Genomic DNA, 20922 nt, shown 5'->3' with positions numbered 1-20922 from the left:
ATGTATGTGTAAGGGAAAAAAGTATTTAACCAAAACCAGGACTATTAGGTGCGTTGTTTTACTATGCATAGACATTGTGGCATGTAACTTTGAAAATAGTGTTTTTCTCATGAGAGAGAGAGAGAGAGAGAGAGAGATGGCATAGTTTCCATAGGAAAAGCATTTTTTGTTTTGCCAGTAACTTTGACGCCGCTTGACGAATCTTCATGAAATTTTCAAAACTCATACGACCGTCTGTTCAGTTGCTGCCTTGAAAATTTCGGGGTGATCAATCGAGAAGGGGTATGAGAAAAAGAGGAAGGGGGTCTCAAAACGTGTTTTCCCCATTAATTTTTCCATAGGGTCTTTAGACACGCATACAGCCTGATCACTGACTGAATTACACCAAATTTGGCAGGAAGCTAGATCATGGTGCACAGATTGTGCTTTTTGTAATTTGGTTCAGTAGTTTCTGAGATATTAAAGGTTAAAAAATATAGATGTCTAGAGACGCAGAGGATCCATGGGTCCAACTGTCCCCCGGCTAAATGATTGGCTGCCAACACTTCAACAAGTAATTATTAGCAACCTTTTTGGGGCTTGGCTGAAAAACATCAAAAAAAGAAAAGAAAGGGGTCAGGGAAGGGATACCCTGAGCCCCTAGCCTTGGTCTAGGGGTGCTCCAGAGAACCCACCAGGGATAAAAAGCATTTTATAAAAAAAAAAAAAAAAAGAGAAAATCTGTGGATGGATCAGCAAATTTTCCCAAAATATATTAAAAAAAAGAAAAATTGCGCAGTTCTCTGCGCTCTTCTTTTATTTTGCCCCTGTACGTGCCAGGTCTAGAGCATTGGGGGGGGGCTGATAAATGGAGAGGGGCGCACAGACGCCCACCCTCTTCTAGGGCTTACTAAAGGTCAGAGGACCGCCACCTCCGTGTGGCACTGCTTTTTATGTATGTGGAGGGTGCCTGTGCGGCACCCCCACATCCCAGGGACCACCACCTGCCTGGGGCAAAAGTGTATAAATTAATGTGGAAGGGGGGGAGACGCGCAGCCCCGGAGACTGTCACCTCCCTGGGGTGCTGAAAAATATGTTTGCGGACTGGCCCACGTCTTGGGGACTGCCACCTCCCCGGGGAAAAGTTCTTAAATTTAATATAGGGGTGCTGCAGCCTTGGGGACCACCACCTCCCCTGGACTGAAATAAATTAAGATAGGGGGTCCATCGCAGACCCTGACCCTTTGAGACCCCCACTTCCCACGAGGCCAAGTTAAACGATGGAGGGGGGTGTGGGACTGACAGCTCCCACCAAGCAAAAGCAAACATAACTCCACTTTCTGCGAGCAGGAGCTGTTTGACAGCTCCCGCTCGCAGAAAACTGAGTTTTCATCTGTGTACATGGAGGGAAACAGATGAAAACATTGCTTCCCCAAGGAGAGAACTGCTATTTAAAGCTGCTCCCTGCTTGTGGGAGCAATGCCAGCTCCAGCTGGAGTTTGGAGCCAGCTGGTACCGCGGGGGTCTAGAGGCGGTCCCTCAAAAAAAAAAAATCTAAAAATACATTTCAAGGTGGAACTGACTATTTGCAGTTCCACCTTGAAAATTATACGATGAGGACGATTGAGGAACATTCTTTTTGGCAAAGTTACAGAGACACAGGGTCACTGGAGACATTTCCTTAATGCCCTTTAAGCAGCTGTAGTTAGGAGATGCACTGTACATTTACCCAGCTAGGTAGAACTTACCAGTTACTAGAAAGTACTCCAGTTGAGTAGACATTTTGCACAAAATGGTGGCCTCCTCTTTGTGGCAGGATTCATTCTGGCACGATGCTCAAGAAATTAAACATCAGTGGCAGGTACTTGCAGATGCAAACAAAGAAGGTGCACACGTTGAAGCTCCACTTCTGTCAAGTACTAATTATCCTAACTTATCGTGCTTGGGCAAGGCAAAACAAGTGTGTTTTTGTTGCATTTCCACCTTAAAAAGTGATCTGTTCCTTGATGGAGCTGTTTGCATCGTTGCCTTTTTTTGAGCACAATATCTCATGCAGTGATGTGACGAGTGAGTTCTTTCTTGTCAACTGCTGCTGAGACCCAACCCTGTGGCCATGCGCAATGCAAGGTTGAGTAGTGATACAAAACCATAGAAATTCACCTGTTATAGTTAGTTATCTCAAGTAACTATAACTCGTGCCCTACGTTAACTATAACTCGCACCCTCGCCATGCACTGCTAATTACTCCACAAATTACAGCACTCGTGACATCTTTGAATATTTGCAGTAACATTTTTCATGAAAAAAACTGTGCATGGTGGGTGCACCCCACCCCATTATAATTCTTGGGGGCTGCAGGGGAAATGGGAGTGTGCTAATTAATGCTCTGAGATTAGCACTGTTGTTTTTAACTACCAATGAAATAAAGACAAAATGCTGTGTTACACATCCATTTAACTTTATTCGTTTGGGAAAGCTAAATGAGTTCAACACTTAATTATTGAAATAATTCACAATTAGACTTTTTTTTTTGAGGGTGCACCCATGTAATATAGATTTATTTATTTATATATATATATATACACACACACACACACACACACACACACACACACACACACACAGAGAAACTTTAGGACATTATAGATAGTTTAAAATGTTACGTTTTAACTGATAGTTTGACCTAACACAACTACTGAAATTCACCATTTACAGTTGGCTCAAGGAAATATACCTTGTGCCCTGAAGTAGCTATAGCTCGTTTCCTGCCATACACCGTGTTGTCATCAATTATGTCATTTAAAATGCTTCAGTGATGTCATAGAACATCATGAGTGATGTAATGGGTGACGTAATTAGCAGTGCGTGACAAGGGAACAAATTAACGTTACTTGAGATAACTACATTCTTAGGAAAGGCTAACCAGTCTCTTTGGAGACTAGATCTGGAAAACAGCGCAAACAATTTCCTTCTATTTGTGGAACTTGGAGTTCACCTTGTGTACATCCACCAGCCAGCAATGCTAAAGGATACTTCTGTATGGAGAGAGTTTTAAATAAGAGCTGTCAACAAGCTCATTCCCACCAATCACCGTATAAAGTAATGGCAATGAAAGCCTTGTATGATGGATATTTGAAGGAATATGTTCAAGAACTTAAAGTTTGGGTACAAAGTAGGATATATACAACTTGTGACATGTCCCAGGAATGAACTATGGCCTTGACCTTTGGTTTAGCTAAAGAGAAAAGTTTACATTAATGGCCTACAAAATGATTGACTTGCTTGCTTTCACCCAAGATTCTCTTAAACCTTTGGTCTTCAGTTCCAATTAGAAATCTTCCTCATGCAATTAGATTGAAGCCTTCCTAAAGAAGCAGGGTTCCTGTGTTATGTCACAATCCCACTGAAGGAAACCTCTAGCTTCACACCCTAAACTGAATGAGGACCAGGTATCTTGTCGAGACATAGACTGGCAATGCTAAATTTCTTCAAAAACCCTGGCCTTCCAGAACCAATCTTTAATTTTTCAGGCCAACAGTTGAAGTTGAGAGCATCTTATATCCAGACAGGTACAATAAAGAGACCATAAACAAATCAAAGCATAAAATGAGTTCATCTACTATAGCCTCTACTTGGAAAGGTCAGTACGAGAGGAACAAAAGCAATAAAAAAATAAATAAAAAAAAGTTCATATTTTCCATAAAAAAGTAAACCCAAGTTTTACGTAAATGCACAGATAATAAACATCAAGCTTAAGTGAAAATTACAAAAGTTATGCATGTTTTAGTATTACATCATGACACAAAACTAAGGGCCTGATTACGATCTTGGCAGATTGAATACTCTGTCACAAATGTGGCAGATATTCTGTCTACCCTATTACGATTTCCATCGGATATAATGGAAGCGTAATACGGGGACAGGATATCCGTCATGTTTGTGACAGAGTAACCCTGTGCACCAAGATCATAATCAGGCACTAATCTATATACCAGTGATGAGGAAATCTACAGCATAATCTATTCTATACATGTTCTTGTTAGAAATGGGGTCTCTTATTGGCAGTGGTTTGCACCCTGTCCCAGTAGGGACCCTCCCTCTAGTCAGGGTAAGGGAGTCAGACACACACCTAAGATAACTTCTGCTCACCCCCTTGGTAGCTTGGCATGAGCAGTCAGGCTCATCTCCATGGCAATGTGTTAAGAAGACAGACAGACAGACAGAGAGACAGAGACACACACGCACACGCACACCCCACACACATGCACACACACTTTAGAATAATAGCCTATATTTACCTAAGTACAACAAGATCAGAACAACAAAAATCCATCATACCCAACTGTTCGGCGCCACTTGTGTGGGAGTGCCGCACCGGTCACTAAGTCACACGGACCTTAGGTACTGTACCTTCAGAAACGAGGAAAACAAAGATGTTGCACTGAGTTGGGGAGGTGAGGCGTCGCTGGAGCCTGGGCGACGTTGGTTCATTACTGCTACTTTGAGGTGAGACAAGGGAGTTGAGGTGTCTGTTCCTTATGGTTGCAGGGGAGGTGTTGCAGCGTCGGTGGCATGGCGTTGGTTCCTTATGATCCAGTGGAATCGATGAACCCGACGGGTCAAGACACGATGGGGTGACCTCTTGGGTCACAGTCACACAACGGGTCCACAGGCGCTGTGGCGATCTCAGGTGTCACTGACATCAGTGGCACGGCACTCGGAATGCATGGTGTTGCGGGACTTCAGAGGTGCTGAGGCGGCTTTGGGTTTACGCATCATTCCGTCTTTGCACTTCAGCAGGGACCACTGCTTCAGATGCAGGTAGTGGCGCGGAGTCAAGCAGTGGTGCTGGTTTTGGAGTCGATGTGCATAGTTCTTCTTGTTTTCACCAGAACTCACTTCCAAGGGTCCAGGAACTGGATTTGGCACCACGTTACAAGTCGGGACTCTCTGCAAGAATGCCCAGGTGCTGGCAGATTAAGTCTTTGATGTTCCTGAGACTTCTAACAAGAGGCAAGTTCAGTTCTAGGCCGTAAAGAAACTTGGAAAGCAGGATGTAGAAAGCAAATTCCTGTCCTTTTACTCCCAAGGCAGAGGTAGCAGCAGCAGGCCCGCACAGCGAAGCAACAGGCAGAGTGGCAGGTCCTCCTCCAGCATCCACCTCTTCTTGGCAGAAAATCCTCAGTCGAGAAGTGTTCTGAAGTTGTGGGGTCAGCAGTCCAATACGTATACTCATTCCTGCTTTTGAAGTAGGTAAACGTCAAAGGAAGGTCTTTGTAAAGACCCTGCCTCTCTCTGTACTGGCCGAAGACACACTCTAGGGGGTTGGAGACTGCTTTCCTATTCAGGTGCAAGTGTCGGCTCCTCCCTCCACTCTAGCTCAGGAAGACCCATCAGGATGTGCAGGACACACCTCAGCTCCCTTTGTGTGACTGTCCAGAGTGAATTCGCAAACAGCCCAACTTTCCGTCTGACCCAGACATGTATTCAGCAGCCAGGCAAAGGCACAGAATGGTTAAGTAAGAAAATGCCCACTTTCTAAAAGTGGCATTTTCAAACTTAAAAAACAACTTCACCAAAAGATGTATTTTTAAATTGTGAGTTCAGAGACCGCAAACTCCATATCCCTATCTGTTCCCAATGGGAAATTACACATAAAGGATATTTTAAGACATTTCCAATGTTATCCTATGGGGGAGAGAGGCCTTGCAATAGTGAACAATGAATTTAGCAGTACTTCACCATCAGGACATGAAAAACGCACTAGTAAATGTCCTTCCTTTTAAATACACTGTACCCTGCCCATGGGGCTGCCTTGGGCCTAGCTTAGGGGTGACCTACCTGTAGTAAAAGGGAAGGTTCGGGCATGGAAAGTGGGTACACTTGCCAGGCTGAACTGGCAGTTCCAAACTGCACACACAGACACTGCAGTGGCAGGTCTGAGATATGTTTACTGGGCTACTGATGTGCGTGACACAATCAGTGCTACAGGCCCACTAGTAGCATTTGATTTACACGCCCTGGGCACCTCTGGTGCACTTTACTAGGAACTTACTGGTAAATCAAATATTCCAATCATGGATAAACTAATTACCAATAAAATTGAGACAGAGCATATGCACTTTAGCACTGGTTAGCAATGGTAATGTGCCCAGAGTCTTAAAGCCAACAAAAACAGGTCAGAGAAGATAGGAGGAAGGAGGCAAAAAGTTTGGGGATGGCCCTGCTAAAAGGGCAGGGTCCAACAGATCTCATATGTAGGAGTAATCTCAACTATTATCAAGTGATACTTGAAAAGGGTGTAGAAGAGGAATCAGAGTTATTTTAGATATGTTTGTAGCAGGATTTCAATACTGTATTCATTTACAGGACAAGAGACATCTTGGGACTTACGAGAGAACACAAGCTGTGCACTATTGATTCTTAGAAAATCCATTTCCTCACTGGCTTTAATGAGGTGATGATTGTTTGGAGAAAGCAGTAAAAAAAGATGAGAAATATCTCAGTTTTACCTTGGTGAAGCTACAAAAATATGGTTCCCTAACCATCTTTTGATGGATTAAGCAAGGTTCTAGAATCTAATACTTATGAGATTGGCAGTATGGCAAAAAATAGAGTGCATTTAGTTAACACGCAGAACCTTTTTACCTTAGTACACTTGATAATATCAGTGCATTGATAAGTATTAATTTAAAAGTGGTAGTTTTCAAACATGAACTTAGAAATTTTAATTCTTCCACCCTACCCTGACAACAATGCCAGTAGTGAGCTAAAGAGGCAGGTCAGTTGTTTTGTGTACTTTTTGGGTGGCCTGGGTTCCTATTACACATGAACAACATTATAGTTCACATCAAACACAACAGCAGGTTTTGTACAGCGCTCACCCTGATATCATGTATTTCGAGGCCCTGTTATATGTGATAATGAAGAAACAGGAGAGAAAATGAAAATAAACAATTACCTAGGATCACACAATTGGGAAAAGTGGGGAAGCCGGGATTAATCCTAGGTTATCTGATTTCACATTGTTCAATTCAGCCACTAGAGGTATGTCTTTTGCTTTGCCTACACCTACCTTACTGCCAGTCCCTCCAGCCCACCTCTCCCAACCACCAGCCTGCTGGTATCAATGTGGCCATCACAGACCAAACATTGTAGTCCTGGGAAAATGTTTGTGAGTATCCATGTTGTAAATGATTACTTCTGCAATGCAAAAATAGTTTTATGATGAACCTGTTTGAATACTGCAAAAAGGGCAAGTATTTTTTGGGTCTTTTTTTAATAACCCAATTAACTACTTAATAGCATTTGAGTTGGTGCCAAATTGGCACAGTTGTGTGTGTTACTTGCAGAGATTGCAGACACAAAAAGGCTGCTAGGAATTTCGAATGATTAGACATGCAGTGGTTTGACGAAACAGTAGAAGGTAAGCAGCTGACCAAAGACTGAGGAAAAATTTGTAAATATCTTTGTTCGAAGGTGCTTATTAAAGAGATGGTAATTTTGCGTGAGACTTGAAGAAACAGTCGGTTCCGAAGCATGTGAGGCCATGTGAAGGAGTGAGAACCCCGTCCCCTCCCCCCCTACTCCTCTTAAGTGCCTTCTGAAATTGTTATAGTCAAGTGGACTTTGTATTGTACTGCAGCGCACAGTGTGGTAAATAAACCGATCATGCGAGGACTTCTTCAACCATTCCTCGGCGTACCATGCCGGGGCTTTTAACTAGGCCCTGGCGGCCACTGTAAGCAAGTCCAAGGAAATCAAGAAGGTGAGGGGAGGACACAGTCATAAAACCAGACCACAAAAAGATGCTTGGATGCAGTTTTGTGTTTGGGCACGCTTGCTGAGTCCTGTTTGATTAACTCTATCTTGTCTTAACATTTCTGCAGTTTCCATATGCAGCTCCCCCACCACAGGAGCCAGTGAAAACCCTGAGAAGCCTTGTCAACATACGCAAGGACACGCTTCGTCTGGTGAAGTAAGTTGCTCCCCCTAGCCTGCCTTTACTGTCCTGTACCATCCCTTGTATAGTGTCTGTTTTTGTCTACAACTCTCTTCTTTCAGACCGCGTTGCTGGCCATTTCTGGTAAGTATGCAAAACGTAGGCTGTGTCAGCAGTCAATACCTCTAAAGAGATATGTCCTACTAGCTGAATGACAAGATACCGCATGAGTGCGATAGCTCAGCAGAGCAGTCAAGGGCCCAGTTCTTTAATTGTTCTGTTACTGGATGATTGAGGGTCATTGGCATACGTTTTGTAGGGATATTTGTAGTGCCAATAAAGCTTGTCTTAGTAATGAGATATGTTTTTTCCAGTAAGTGGCACACATACAGAAGTGCATTTGCAGAGATATGGCTTATCTTGCTGTTGAAAAAGGAGAAGTAGTGCTTGTGATACTGGAGGTATCTGTCAGAACTGTTTTCAAGTTCTGGAAGAAGACATTTAGGTTGTGCTAGGCAGGTCAAGCTGAAAGGGCACAGCATAGCTGAATGTGAATTCCAGAATGGCATAGAAGTGGTTCCTCTGAGTTGGAGGAGCATTAGCACAACAATGTACATCTATGCGATGCTGTGGGTTGGCATTGAGCTGCGATTGAAGAGTTGTGTGTGGGTTTTGTAACTGGAATGGAGAGTGGTACTGCGGTTAAAATGTGGTAATAATATACATGACTTTAACCCAAATCATTGTGATCATGTTAACATAGTTTGTTGGGTACCAATGCAGGTCACCGGTGAGGTGTACTGACAGAGCTGTGAATGTATGACCAATAGCATTAAGGTATAGTGTTTTTATTAATCTTAAAATCTCTGCCAGTAGGGTTCTCACCACTGGAGCAGAAACAATTAGACTTGTTCTGGATTTTTAAGTGCATTAGCAGAATTGTTGCACATTGGGCTATCTGTCTTGATAGAGCTACCCCAAATTCATGGTTTGGCTATGAAAGTAGAGCCTGGTTTTGAAGTAATTACTGACTCCGCTCTTTAGCTTGCTGCATTGTTCTTTCAAGAGATCATAATCATTTTCATAACCTTGGATTATGCTGCATATGTCTGGAGGATTCCAGAAACCTTTTATTAATTAAAGAAATGAATACAACTTAAAAAAAATAATAATATTCAGACTATCTTTAAAGAAAATTAAAACCGAGCTTTGACTTCTGAAGCTCAAAAAAACTCCAAAAGGCCCGGTGCATCATTAGTCTTCTAGTTTTGAATTGTCTGCTTATGGCAGGGGGTAGTTGAACACGGCCTTCTAAATACCCACGGGTGTTAGAGCACCGCACTGTAGAAGAAAACTAAATAAACAAATACAAATCGTGCCAACTGGCCATCTTATGGATACTTTTATTTGTAAATTCTTCAGGTTATGAATATCCTCTAGGTGCCAGGCTAGATGTGGAAACTTTTTACAGCAATGACCTCCCCATTGCTGCTATGTGGCATCATGCAGCGCCAGCCACATTGCTTGCCGAGGGTGTGACATCGGACATATAGGGCACCAACTGGAAAAAGATCCTGTTATTTCGCACCTCATTGATGCAAATATTCCACTTATAACAGTTGCTAGGTCAGATATCTCCTTATGTTTTGGGTTTGAACCCTATTGCATATGCTGTTAAAAGGTTTGTTTGTCAGATCTGCATGACCTCTACATGTGATGTTTTGTCTTCGACCACAATCAAAGGACCTGTGACTTCTATTCCTTGAAGTATCCAAAGCCAGTCAGAGAATGGGAGGCCAGTTTATTTTTGGCCAAAGCTCCTAGAAATACCTCCAAATCGCTTCTTGACATGGAATAATCACTCAGAAAAGCACCACAGGAAAGAGATGTCTTCTTCCTCAAGGAAGTGATCCTGTTCCGGGACTATTTAGAGGTTTTACAGTGTTCACTGGTATTGGTTTCTTCTTGGTCTTTGGAGCTGGTTGTGATTTGGGACTTCTCCAAGGCACAACAGGCCTGTCAGCAAAGGCTGTTGCAACCAATCCAGTCACCCCCAGCAGATGTATTACTCCATTTGTGGCAGGGGTGGATCCAGATATACTATCATTAAAAACTGCAGCTTTATTCCCCGCCATATTCTGCTGGCTCTGCTACCTCAAAACATCTTTTATCCCCCCCCACCCCCTTATGCCACTAGCTTCCTGTGAGTGAAGGGTATCCAGCAGTTGAGAGATGGTAACAATTGCTGGGCTATTCAACTTATTCGTAAGAGCAGTGCCTTTACCCTTACTGTCTTCCTCTCCAGGCTACCATCCTTCCACCTGGATGTGCTTCATGGCACGCTTTGATCGTGAACACTGAATTTCTTGCCCTGCTGCACAAAGGGGCCATAGAGGTAGTGCCTTTGGCAGAAAGAAGCAGCATAGGAATTTACTCCATTTGCTTCTCTGTTCCCAAACAGACATATTCTTGAGCCCACCCAGGACCTCTGCCTCTTGAATACGTTCATTTGGCAGGACAAGTTCAAAATGCTATCCTTGATCTAGGTGCTGTTGCCTTCATTGCAGGGCATTGGCAGATGTACCTGAAACGCCAGAACACATAGTTGCATCTTCAAAATCTACATGCTGTGATGTGCTGCCTGAGGTTTAATGTAGGATAGCAGCATTTGTTATCCACACTGCAGGTGATTACCAACGTTTTGGTGGATGAGGAGGTATCACTTAGGAGGTCAGGAATCTATGTATTTCCATACTTGGACAACTGGCTAGTAAAGGCAGGACCCTGTGGGCTAGTTATGGAACACCTTCTGTGCACCATGACTAAGTGGGCTTGATTATCAGATACCTAGAAGTCTCACCTCATCCCCATGCAGAAGTTGACCTTTATGTGTGCAGTGCTAGATAGTGTTTAAATCCTTGTCCTCCTTACAAGATTGGAGAAATGTCAGACGTCCACTTGGCTGCCTGGAAACTTACCAAAAAATCCATTTATGTGGGCTGCTGGAATAAGTTTGTTGAGTAGTGTGAGTTATAAAGTTTGAGTCCCCTCTGGTCCTGTCGCTCAGATGTTCTATGCTACTCAGTATTTCTTGGCAGGTGCTATTTAATTGCCCTTTCTGCTTTCGTATGCCTCCCAGACCAACCATCTTCATTTAAGTTGCCCTTCTGTCAGGTTAGGTTTACTTTTTTCCTTCCACTCCATTTATTGTTCTCAGTGGGATTTGAATTCACTCCCACGTTCCTCACTGCATGTCTGTACAAACCAATGCACCGTTGCCCAATTAATCTACTAGTGATAAACTGCTTTCGTGCCTTGCCTTGCAAAAAGTTGCTTGCCTTTTACATGGATCAATCCATCAGTCTTTAATCCTTCCTCTCCCCTACCTCCCTTTACTATAAGGTAGAATCAGCTATGTAGACTGGACTATAGACTCCACCCCGGTAAGCAATATTCTATTGACCACTCATGAGGGGACAGAATAAATGAGGAGCTCCTGCTGAGCTTCGCTGGTGCCAAAGTGAATGTTCTAATATTGGGTTAGCCTTCACATTAATATCCACTTTGTGTCATGCTGTTATTCTTCCATTTTTGCTAAGCATTAATTTCTCACAGCTTATGTACACAGTGATGGATACTTGGCCAAGGCTGTTTTTCCTGACTTATTTGGTTAATAATCGTTTCTCAATCCCACCTACCAGAGGGTACTGCTTTGGGACCCGTTCTTAAAATGAGGAATATACAGGAAGAATAAACATCACTAGTATAAATAACTTACCTTCTGAAATTATATATCTGGTTGATCTTAAATCTTCCTGCAGATTCCTCACTGCTTTCCCTCTGCCTCTGAGTGGCGTTTTTAATAAGATCCCAGTGTGTTGTCTAGTTATTGTTGTTGCCGTTTATTTGGTCTTGCTTCCTCTCTACACACCTTGATGTGGCACAGGAAAAGTACTTCAGCTGATGCAAGCGTGCTAGCTGATGCATTATATGACCAAATGTAGTTACATCCTGGGCAGGCCTTGTGCCACTGGAACGCTATTTTTGGAGAAAGTTTCCAGATCCAGTGTGGCTCATGGCAGATACTCGTAAGGTGAGGAATCTACAAAAAGATCAGTATCCACTAGATACATTATTCCTGAATGTAAGTAACTTTTTCTACTTGTCCATATGAATCTGCTGCTGAAGGAGTGCACCAAAATCGGAGATCATGTTTGTGACAATTTTTAGAAGAAAAAAAAAAAACTATTGCATTTACAGCCATAGTGTGATGTTATAGAAAAGACTGAAGTCAAGGCAGGATGGAAGGCTTTGGGATCGCCATTGTCTCTAGGCAAATTGAGATTTTGAGGCAGTAGGGGTCCTACGGGCCTCTCAGATGACTCTGTGGTAGTAAGGGTGGAGGAAAGAGGCAGTCCGCAGCAAGCCAAACACCACCTCAGGAAGAAATGTCTGTATCTTTGGCTGCTTCATTACCTAAAAACAGAGAAGTCTGCTTTGGCAATAACTCCTACCAGGATCTTATCTTCATCTTGCTAGTGTTGTTGATATTGTTCACTTTGGCATGGCTCCTAGAGAGATTATCACCTTCCGTTTGGATGGGGAAAAAGAAGTCTCAGCAAAGGTATCGAATTGAAGGACCTAGTCCCACAGCTGCACACCTAATTGACACGCTCCTACCTGCATACTCGAATTTAACACTGCACTTGTGTTTTCCTTTTGGGTACTGGTAACTGTTCTTGTGAGAAGTAGTGACTTCAGTCCCAGAAATATCACCTTCAGCTTCACTTTATTTATGTGGAGTGTCCTCCCTTGGGTTGACAGCAGGCTGTGAGTATTCACACTTTGACAGTGGGCTCTCCAGCAGTACAGAGAGGACATGGTTAACAGTGTAATGTAAACAAGAAGTCACAGAAAGGATTTAACTTTGGAGTGGTTGAGTACCTCAAGGTATCCGAGAGTCTAGATTATTTTATGAGTTGAGGCTTTCCTGTGAAAGCCTCACTCTTGTAGTTTGTTTTGCAAGTCTCATTTTGCTAGATCAGCCAGTGGAATTGAATGGTTACCAGAAGCATTAAGACTATGGAGCATCTAAAACCGCTATACAGAGGGGGGGTGCGGTATTGATCTGAAATGGGTAACTGTTTGCTTCAGTGTCTGTTCTCTTTCTGGTGGGATTTAGCACCCAAACTCAGAGACGTTTGCAGCACCCCTGCTGTGAACTGAAGTATGTGGCAGGGCACTAGCCTGGACTTGCTGATGTTTATAGAAAAACCCAAGTTGTGAACAGTGTTGCACGCTAACTATAGGTCTGTGGCTGTGTTCTGTGGGATCTGTGCAGTTTTAGCAGTTGTTGAGGTAATGGCACAGGCGTGCACACACTGCATACAGAAAAGGGATAGCATTACTGAGACCCTTTTTGTGAACACCTTGGGAGCTGCGCTGAGTTTGGGTTGAATTAAAGGCAGCTATACTTTTAGTTCCGACTCTATGGTGTAAATTATCCTGATGTTTCCGGTTGTGGGCATCCAGTTTCTGGTCAGAGCATGAGTGGGTCTATGTAATCAGGGCTCCAGTAGGACACAGTGACAGCCTTACCATACCCAAGTGTCTATGTTGGGGTGACCAGGGTCATACATGGGGCAGCCTCCCTGCAGCACTGGTACAGTCCCACTTTAGTTTTTATGGTCCGTCTGCTTCTCTGTGCAGCTTCTTTATCAGGTGGCTTACAGCTGGGCTTCACTTCTGTGTAAACTCCTTCTACCGGGTTACCTTCAACACCCCTTTCTTAACAGGCATGGCAGATCCCCTTTCAAAGCAGACCAGTAGTATTTCCAGGAGATTGTTGCTGAATTCTTCAGGTGATGTACCAGTGGGTGGGTTTGACAGGCAGCTACCAGGCATGACTGGTAGGCTGCCTGTCAAAACCACCAGCCTTGGAGCTCAGACAATTCTCCAATACTATGCAGAATGTTACATACATAGGGCAGTGAGAAGTCCTGAAACCTGATCTGGCGTTTAGTCTTAAAGACGGGGAGTACGTGTGTTATCTGGGTGTACCCATGATGCTAGATTTAGGCTTTTCTGCCACTTTGTGTATCTATTATCAGAACAATCTGCCACACTTTAGCTTCAGGTGATGGTGGTCAGGATGTGATAAGGCTGGGAATCTCCACAGGCAAAACCCAAATGAAAGGCACAAAGAGGAAAGAAGCTGTAACACCGCACATCTATCAGAGGCAGCAACTCCAGGGTTGCGAAAGGGCAGACCTAATCAGAATGCTAAACCTGAACTTCTAAGGAGGAGGCTGCCTCCAGACTCAACACTCCCTACACCATTCAAATTGTGGTAACACTGTAAAGGACAAAAGGGCAGGATATAGAAAAAGGCTGCCTCTGCACATCTAAAGCGGACGCTGTCTTAATCCCTTCCACACCTTGGCATCTGACTATTTATAAAGGTTTCAGGCCTGCTGTCAATACAACCTTCTTTTTGTGCAGCATGTTTTCAGTGAGAATTGATGATTGATTCCACTAATCTCATGGTTCTAGACCACACACTCTTTGCTGTCAATACAACCTCCATACTGTGCAGCATGTTTTCAGTGAGCATGGAATATGGATTCCACTAAGCTCATGGTTATAAAACGCACACTCCTTGAACTCTTACTGTGCAGACCAGTTTTATATTCTTACGCCCCATCCATGTACATGGAATGTAGAGAAGGAACTGGTTACATAAGATTGGGCACAACATGTGTACTGGAAAGGCCAGTAGACCGCTCACCCCCTTCATAAAGCAACAAGTAAAAAAACAAAAAACACTCTGCCCTGTCATTATCGATTAACCGGCTGTTACAGCTGCCAGTATTGTATAATGTGGCAAGCTGACTATAGTACGGAGGACATGGATGTTTCGCCTTAGGAACACAGAGCTCTTTTTTGGGTCTCAAAATCATAGCTAAATCTGTCCTCTGTGTACATGCATGATAACTTTGTGTATTGAGGCCACACTTGTCAAAAAACACTTCAGAAACACACTCTTGGATAAATTAGCTTTGGGGTGCTTGTTGGTAACATCATACAGGAGACCGCCCCCTCCCAAATAGTCTATTATCTCTTTTGGCATGTTATAGATTCCATTCTAGAGTTCAGTGGGTCAGGGATTGTCTTCTACTAAACTAACATGGTTGATTTTTATTTTTTGTAGCCCTTTGCAGTGACAATACTTATTCAATATTCTTCTATAGCCAGTTGCACCCTTAAGCATTGAGGTGATATACAGAAAACACAGATGCGATCCATTGAACAAGTTAGCAACAGCCCATAACTTGTGGTTCCAGAGAAGGATCTGTTCCGGGAGAATGGGGTCTTTAATCTAAAAACATAGATTCTGAGGTGATTATTTTTTCAAAGTTTTCTTTGACATTCTGAGATGGTTAACAGTGCAAAGAGATATGGTGGGTTGCTGGAATGCAATTGTATGTGTGAGGCAGCACAGTTTGAAGTATATCCTGGCTTTAAATAATAGCCATTGGAGTTCATGTAGGATGGATGAAATATAGCTACATTTTATTGAAGAATTCACTAGTCCCGTGGAAGAATGGAGTGTCTTTCAGTGGGGAGCCCCTACTGGAATAGATTTGTCTAAGTCAATACGAGAGAATACTAGGACGTAGACTGCTGTTTTGAGTTGGTCATTGGGGATAATTTCTCTTAATTGTTTGAGAGTGTGGAGTAAGACGTTGGCATGCTATTGATGTGAGGTACAAAGTAGAAACGGATGGCTCTACAGTGCAATCAAGATATTTATCAGTTGACTTGAGGATAGGAGTGAATCCTTCAAATTTTACCTTTCCAGAGGATGGAAGTTCATTGTGCCTTTCAATAAGTGTCATATAAAAAAGGACCAGTGGTCAAAGATTTGTGCTCACCTGTAATTTGGTAGACACACTGGAACAAAGTCTGAAGTTTTCCCTGGCAAGTTTAAAATGAAACTGAAAAGTATTCAAAAGGCTGAAACTCTCTATTGGATGAAGGATTTAATACCTGGTCTCCTCAATCAACAATAAATGCTGTTGTCCACCCCTGGTGCCTCTTGAGGGGATGGCACCAATATTAATGCAGTGGTGTGCTTTCCTTTTCCTTCTGTTCCTTTCCTTTGGCCTCAAAATACTATGTTTGATATGAATAGAGGTAGCATTCAAAAAATGCCGTCCATCTTTCAATAAATGGCATGATTCTGGTACAACGATCTGAGATTTTGATTTTTTTCATGTTACACAGTGCACTAGTCTCAGGAGACTGGTGCTTTTATTTTTATTTTTTTATAAAAAGTACTGTTACTGATGTTAGGAGTGGAGAAGTTATTGTGTAATTCCTTTTCTTTGTGACTAGGGCACCATGGTTTCTACTTCCAAAGGAACTTGAGGACCTGGTTGTTGTGTGGCATCTTTCACTGCCTGTAGTCTATACTGGCTGACGGACTGTTGCAGAAGTGTTGAGGTGCTTTGTTTCGGAGCCACGAACCCTTTATGTACACAAGATATTTATACAAGTAAATGAACAAAAATAACTACTTCTCCATTTAAGCCACCATTTAAAACCTCTGCTGAGGACAAATTGACCACATCCTGTGGTCCTACATCGAGGTGCTATGAAATTAGGCATCCGGTTTTATGGTGCACATGGCTGGCCTGTCATGAAATTGAAACTTTACACCACTGTTGTTTTTTTTCCAAAGCCACAGATTATATTGGTATCTGTTTGATTCAGTAATGAAAAGTTTGTTTGAGCCTGGCCCAACAAATTCAGTTAATCTTCACATAGGCAAACAATGTAGGCCTCCTTCATAAGGTCAAGCGCTGCTTGACCAAAATCCACCCCATCCCTATTGGTAGGTTCTGAATGAGGGCATCCTTCTATCTAGCTTAGATGGTCACTGGCTAAGGGATCTGTGTACAGTTAATTTTGTGAAATATCCATGCTTAGATCTTCCTAACATAGGCTAGCCGGTCTGAAACTTAACACACAACATAAAATTATGAATTCCCCTTATTTTTTAGAGACTACTATTTGGGTTACCTGATGAAAATGAAACCCGGGGTTTTTATCTTGAAAGGAGGAGCCCTGTGAGGAAGGCATTTCTCAGCTTCAGACACTAGCACCACCAGCATTTTGATCGCCTCCCCGGTCAGTCATTACAGCACCACCTGCTCACAAAGCCTAAATTGAATGAAAAGATACAGTTAAAGGGAGTCGAGGCCAGCAATTATTGTTCAAGTCAAGAAAGTAAGCTGCATCTGCTAAATATAGATTTCCTTCTACACCATCACTGTCACCCACAACAATTAGGGGAAAGCTTTGCCACTTACCAGGAAGAGTGGCAAAACATAGCAAATCTGAGTGTGCACTGCATGGTAAAGGGACATGTACCTCTGCCTCGAGTTCCTGACTGCAGGTGAAACTCGTATCCTGACTTTTATTTTGGCCCTGGTATCACACTAACCTAAAATGAGCACAGAAGTCCAGCCTTTCCCCTGGCTATGTGAGGTCTAGGATCCGTCCTGCGATCTGGAGGGATACAAAGAGCACTGCTAATAGGCAGTGGACTTCTGCCCTTGCCTTCGGTACATTACGTAATGCAGTGGTGGCAGCATATCATGTTTTGTGAATCTGTAGTGCGATCAGACTTTTTTTCTCTGTGTCAGTGAGAACTGTCTACTAACCCTTCTTTGTAAAACGCTGCTGTTATGTGAAACCCAGAGTTGGGTCTGACTACTTTGGTCTATGGGATCCATTTTGGATGCACCTGGTTTAGCATGACACAAGATGAAGGGGGAGGATACTTCAGACAGTGAAAGTGTATTGCCTGCATTACTGTAGCTAGGGAATAGAGACATTGAAGTGAGGAGGACTGGAGAGAGGGCTCCCAATAGAAATTGTATGATAGCCTTGTTAGCAGAAGGCTGCTGATTAGTTTTTCCTGAGCACTGCCATTTGGTAGATATTAGGGGTGAACGGTGGAACTGCAACTTCTTTTATTCATGGTGAGGATGCTTTTAGGCTCTTTTCACTGTCTCTCATTACTGCTTCAAGAAGGTCATGGGCACCCAGGTGCAGATAAATCACACCTCATTATGCCCATAGTTTGGATACAACTGCATGGAGCCAGCCCCATTACTACCTGCTTGAGTACTATCACTTTGCGTGAAGGCTGCATCTAGAGAGCAGCCTGGAAATGACATTAAAAGGGAGACAACTGAAACCAGTTCTGAAGCCTGAGACTGTCATTCCACATCAGGCTCAATAAAATGCTCTTCACCTCTAGTCATTTTTAACAGCACTTTTTTCATACCAATCCTACATTAGCTCACACATTGACTGGCTACTATCTGTCTTCAAAAAAGATATCCAGCAAAGAGCCCCCTTGTGTGGCCCGTCAGGCATTGCAGTGCCTGGCTGACGAGGAGCATAGCCCAATGATGAAGCAACTGGTGAGTGAGGGCTCTTGCTCAAAGAATGTTTGATCCTCAGGGACTCTAGAACTATAGGAGCATGTTCTTTCTAGTGGAACTGTGTATACTTTTTATTGATATATTTCAAAATACACCTTTGCCATGGTGGAGGATTCTGAACTCCAAAAATGAGACTAAGTCCGAACAAATAAATCTTAACTGGTAGAATGCACAAAAAGTATCTGGCTGACGAGTGGACCTCTCTGGATGTGAAATTAGAACTTTTCCTGCTCTGAGCTATTCCTGCCAAAAGCTTACGACTTCAGCTGGTCCTCGTTCAATGGCTATCTAGCTTCAAGAGGACTTCCTCTGATGCAGTCTGTATCCTTGCCCTGCTGAAGCATTTTGATCTCCATTTTAGAGACTGCTCGCTTTCAACTTTGACTTGAATGAACCTGTTTGGCATATCTGACCCACACTCCAGCAGTTGGCTTGAAATAGAGCATACGTTCCGGTCACCTGTGATTAAGGATTGGCGCTCTACTTTTTTCTTGCTGTTTTTCTCTGAAATATTTAAAAAATCATTTCTAGTTGCTCTTACTGGAGTTTTGTTGTTTTGGTTTCATTTTATTAATTAAATTTTACTCTATTGTTTAAAATTGGAATGGGATATTTATTGTGGTATGTGATTGAATTTTCGACTGTTTTGGTACTTCTAAATGCTTTAAACGTTTTCATTAGGATAAGACTGTCTGCTCTGTGCAATAGCTACCACGGGTTGACCTCAACTTTAAATTATTGAAACCATTGTCTGGACCTAACAGGTTAGTGATGTTGTTACTGGTTGTGGACTACAATCCATCCAGCTCAATTACTAATTCACTTTCTTGCAGAAGCATAATAGTAGAACGATATTCTTTATCCTAGTTCAAAGCAGCAAATTCTTCAAGGTCTGCTTGGGCTGTGGGTTAAGCATCAGATCACCCTTTATCAATAAGCCCAGTTTTTTTTATGATTCCAGTTGCAGATATGTTATTGATGGTGCTTTATGGTTCACAACCTAAAAACCATTCATCAGTCAGGTATGGATAGAGGTAGCAGTAGAATGTAATGCCAGATTAACAATGATGTGACTAAAGGGAACATATGTGTGTTATTGAGCACTCCTGAGCCTTGAAGACCCCGTATATTATGTTTTGGGTGGCTGATTTGACATTCAGACTTTAGGGCTGCTTTCAAATGGGCTTTAGTTTCAAGCTTTTGAGTGGATATTTTTGATCATGACGCGTTTACCTTATGTTTGCATATAAAAGTAAGTGATTTCTCAACCCACAATTAAGAAGGATGCTATACTTGTCACTTATTTAATATGATTCATGGAAATCTCCTCATTCTTTAGAAATGTGGACTTTAACCAATAGAAATCTAAGACAAATTAAAATATTTTTTTTACTTGTCACCTAAGACATGTGTAACGTGTAATATTTATTAAAGTACCATAGTGCCATCTCTTGAGTTTTGGTGACATTTACAAACAACTAGGACTTCCCCTTTTGTCATCTATAACGGGACTATAGCATCCAGTTGTCTATAATCTAGAACATTTGGAAGGTGATCCAGGGCCTTACTTTCAGTCTGAAAAAGATTTCCATGGAGGAGAATTTTGATTGTAGAAAATACCGGTTTCTGTTCTTCTGTTTTGTAGGTGCAGTGAGGAAGTGAAGTCACCTGGTGAAGACCTGAGCAAGGCAAAGGTTTCGTACAATGTGGAGTTCACCTTTGACACAGATGCTCGTGTGGCTATCACCATTTATTACCAGGCTACAGAGGACTTCCAGAACGGAGTAGCAAGGTATGTGTACATCAGGAGATGAGAGGAGTGATTATTAGAGTGATTGACTTTGCTTCATGCATACCTTTACAGTACACAGTTGGACATACTTATGATTTGAGGCAAAGGCAGGCAAAGTGGTTCTCCACAGGATAACTTTGGTTGTGTCCTGCTCCTTCTTGTCTCTTCCTTCTCCTCCCTTAATTGCTTATCACTCTTCTTCTATCCTTCCAGTTCCTCCTCCCCTCTTTCATCCCTCATCCTCCTTTCATCCTACTCCTCCTTTGTTCCTCCACTTCTTCCTTCTTTTCTCCACCTGTCGCCCTCCCTCTTCTTGTTCCCTTTCTTTTCCCTTCTCCTCCCTTTCTCCTTCTTTTTCCTCCCTTTTCCTCTTCTTTCTCCTTCCCCCAGAAGCACCATCCTCAATTCTCTTCTCTTCTAACTCCCCATCTTCCTCTCCTCCATGCTCAACAGCAGTAGCAAAAAAATCTTTAGAGTGCAACAAACTCCTAAAAGTGACTTAGCACTGAAGCTAGGCATAGAAAACAGGATTACTCCGACAGATGGTTCTTTAGAGCTTTGGGAATGGTAGAAGCTGTTGTGAAAGTGTCAGATCTTCTGGTAGAGTATTCCACAATGTGCTGGTAGTAGCTGAGAAGGATTTATCTCTAGCCTTTTTAATTCATTCTTAAGGGTCACCATCAAATATTTGT

At 42.7% G+C, this 20922-nt stretch overlaps 1 protein-coding gene across 3 annotated transcripts in view; it reads left to right on the top strand.

Moving 5' to 3' along the window:
- The window catches only part of RNF157 (ring finger protein 157), a 494906-nt gene that overhangs the window by 83481 nt on the left and 390503 nt on the right, over positions 1–20922 (top strand). For all 3 annotated transcript variants that reach the window (XM_069200214.1, XM_069200215.1, XM_069200216.1), the window contains exons 3-4: positions 7869–7957; positions 20084–20230. In XM_069200214.1, coding sequence (XP_069056315.1) covers positions 7869–7957; positions 20084–20230 — 236 coding nt within the window. The remainder of the gene's footprint in view (positions 1–7868; positions 7958–20083; positions 20231–20922) is intronic.

Source organism: Pleurodeles waltl, chromosome 7, assembly GCF_031143425.1.
Source record: "Pleurodeles waltl isolate 20211129_DDA chromosome 7, aPleWal1.hap1.20221129, whole genome shotgun sequence".
In the NCBI taxonomy this organism is placed as follows: domain Eukaryota; kingdom Metazoa; phylum Chordata; class Amphibia; order Caudata; family Salamandridae; genus Pleurodeles; species Pleurodeles waltl.
The sequence above is the reverse complement of the archived record's forward strand: the minus strand, read 5'-3'. Positions and strand labels throughout refer to the sequence as shown.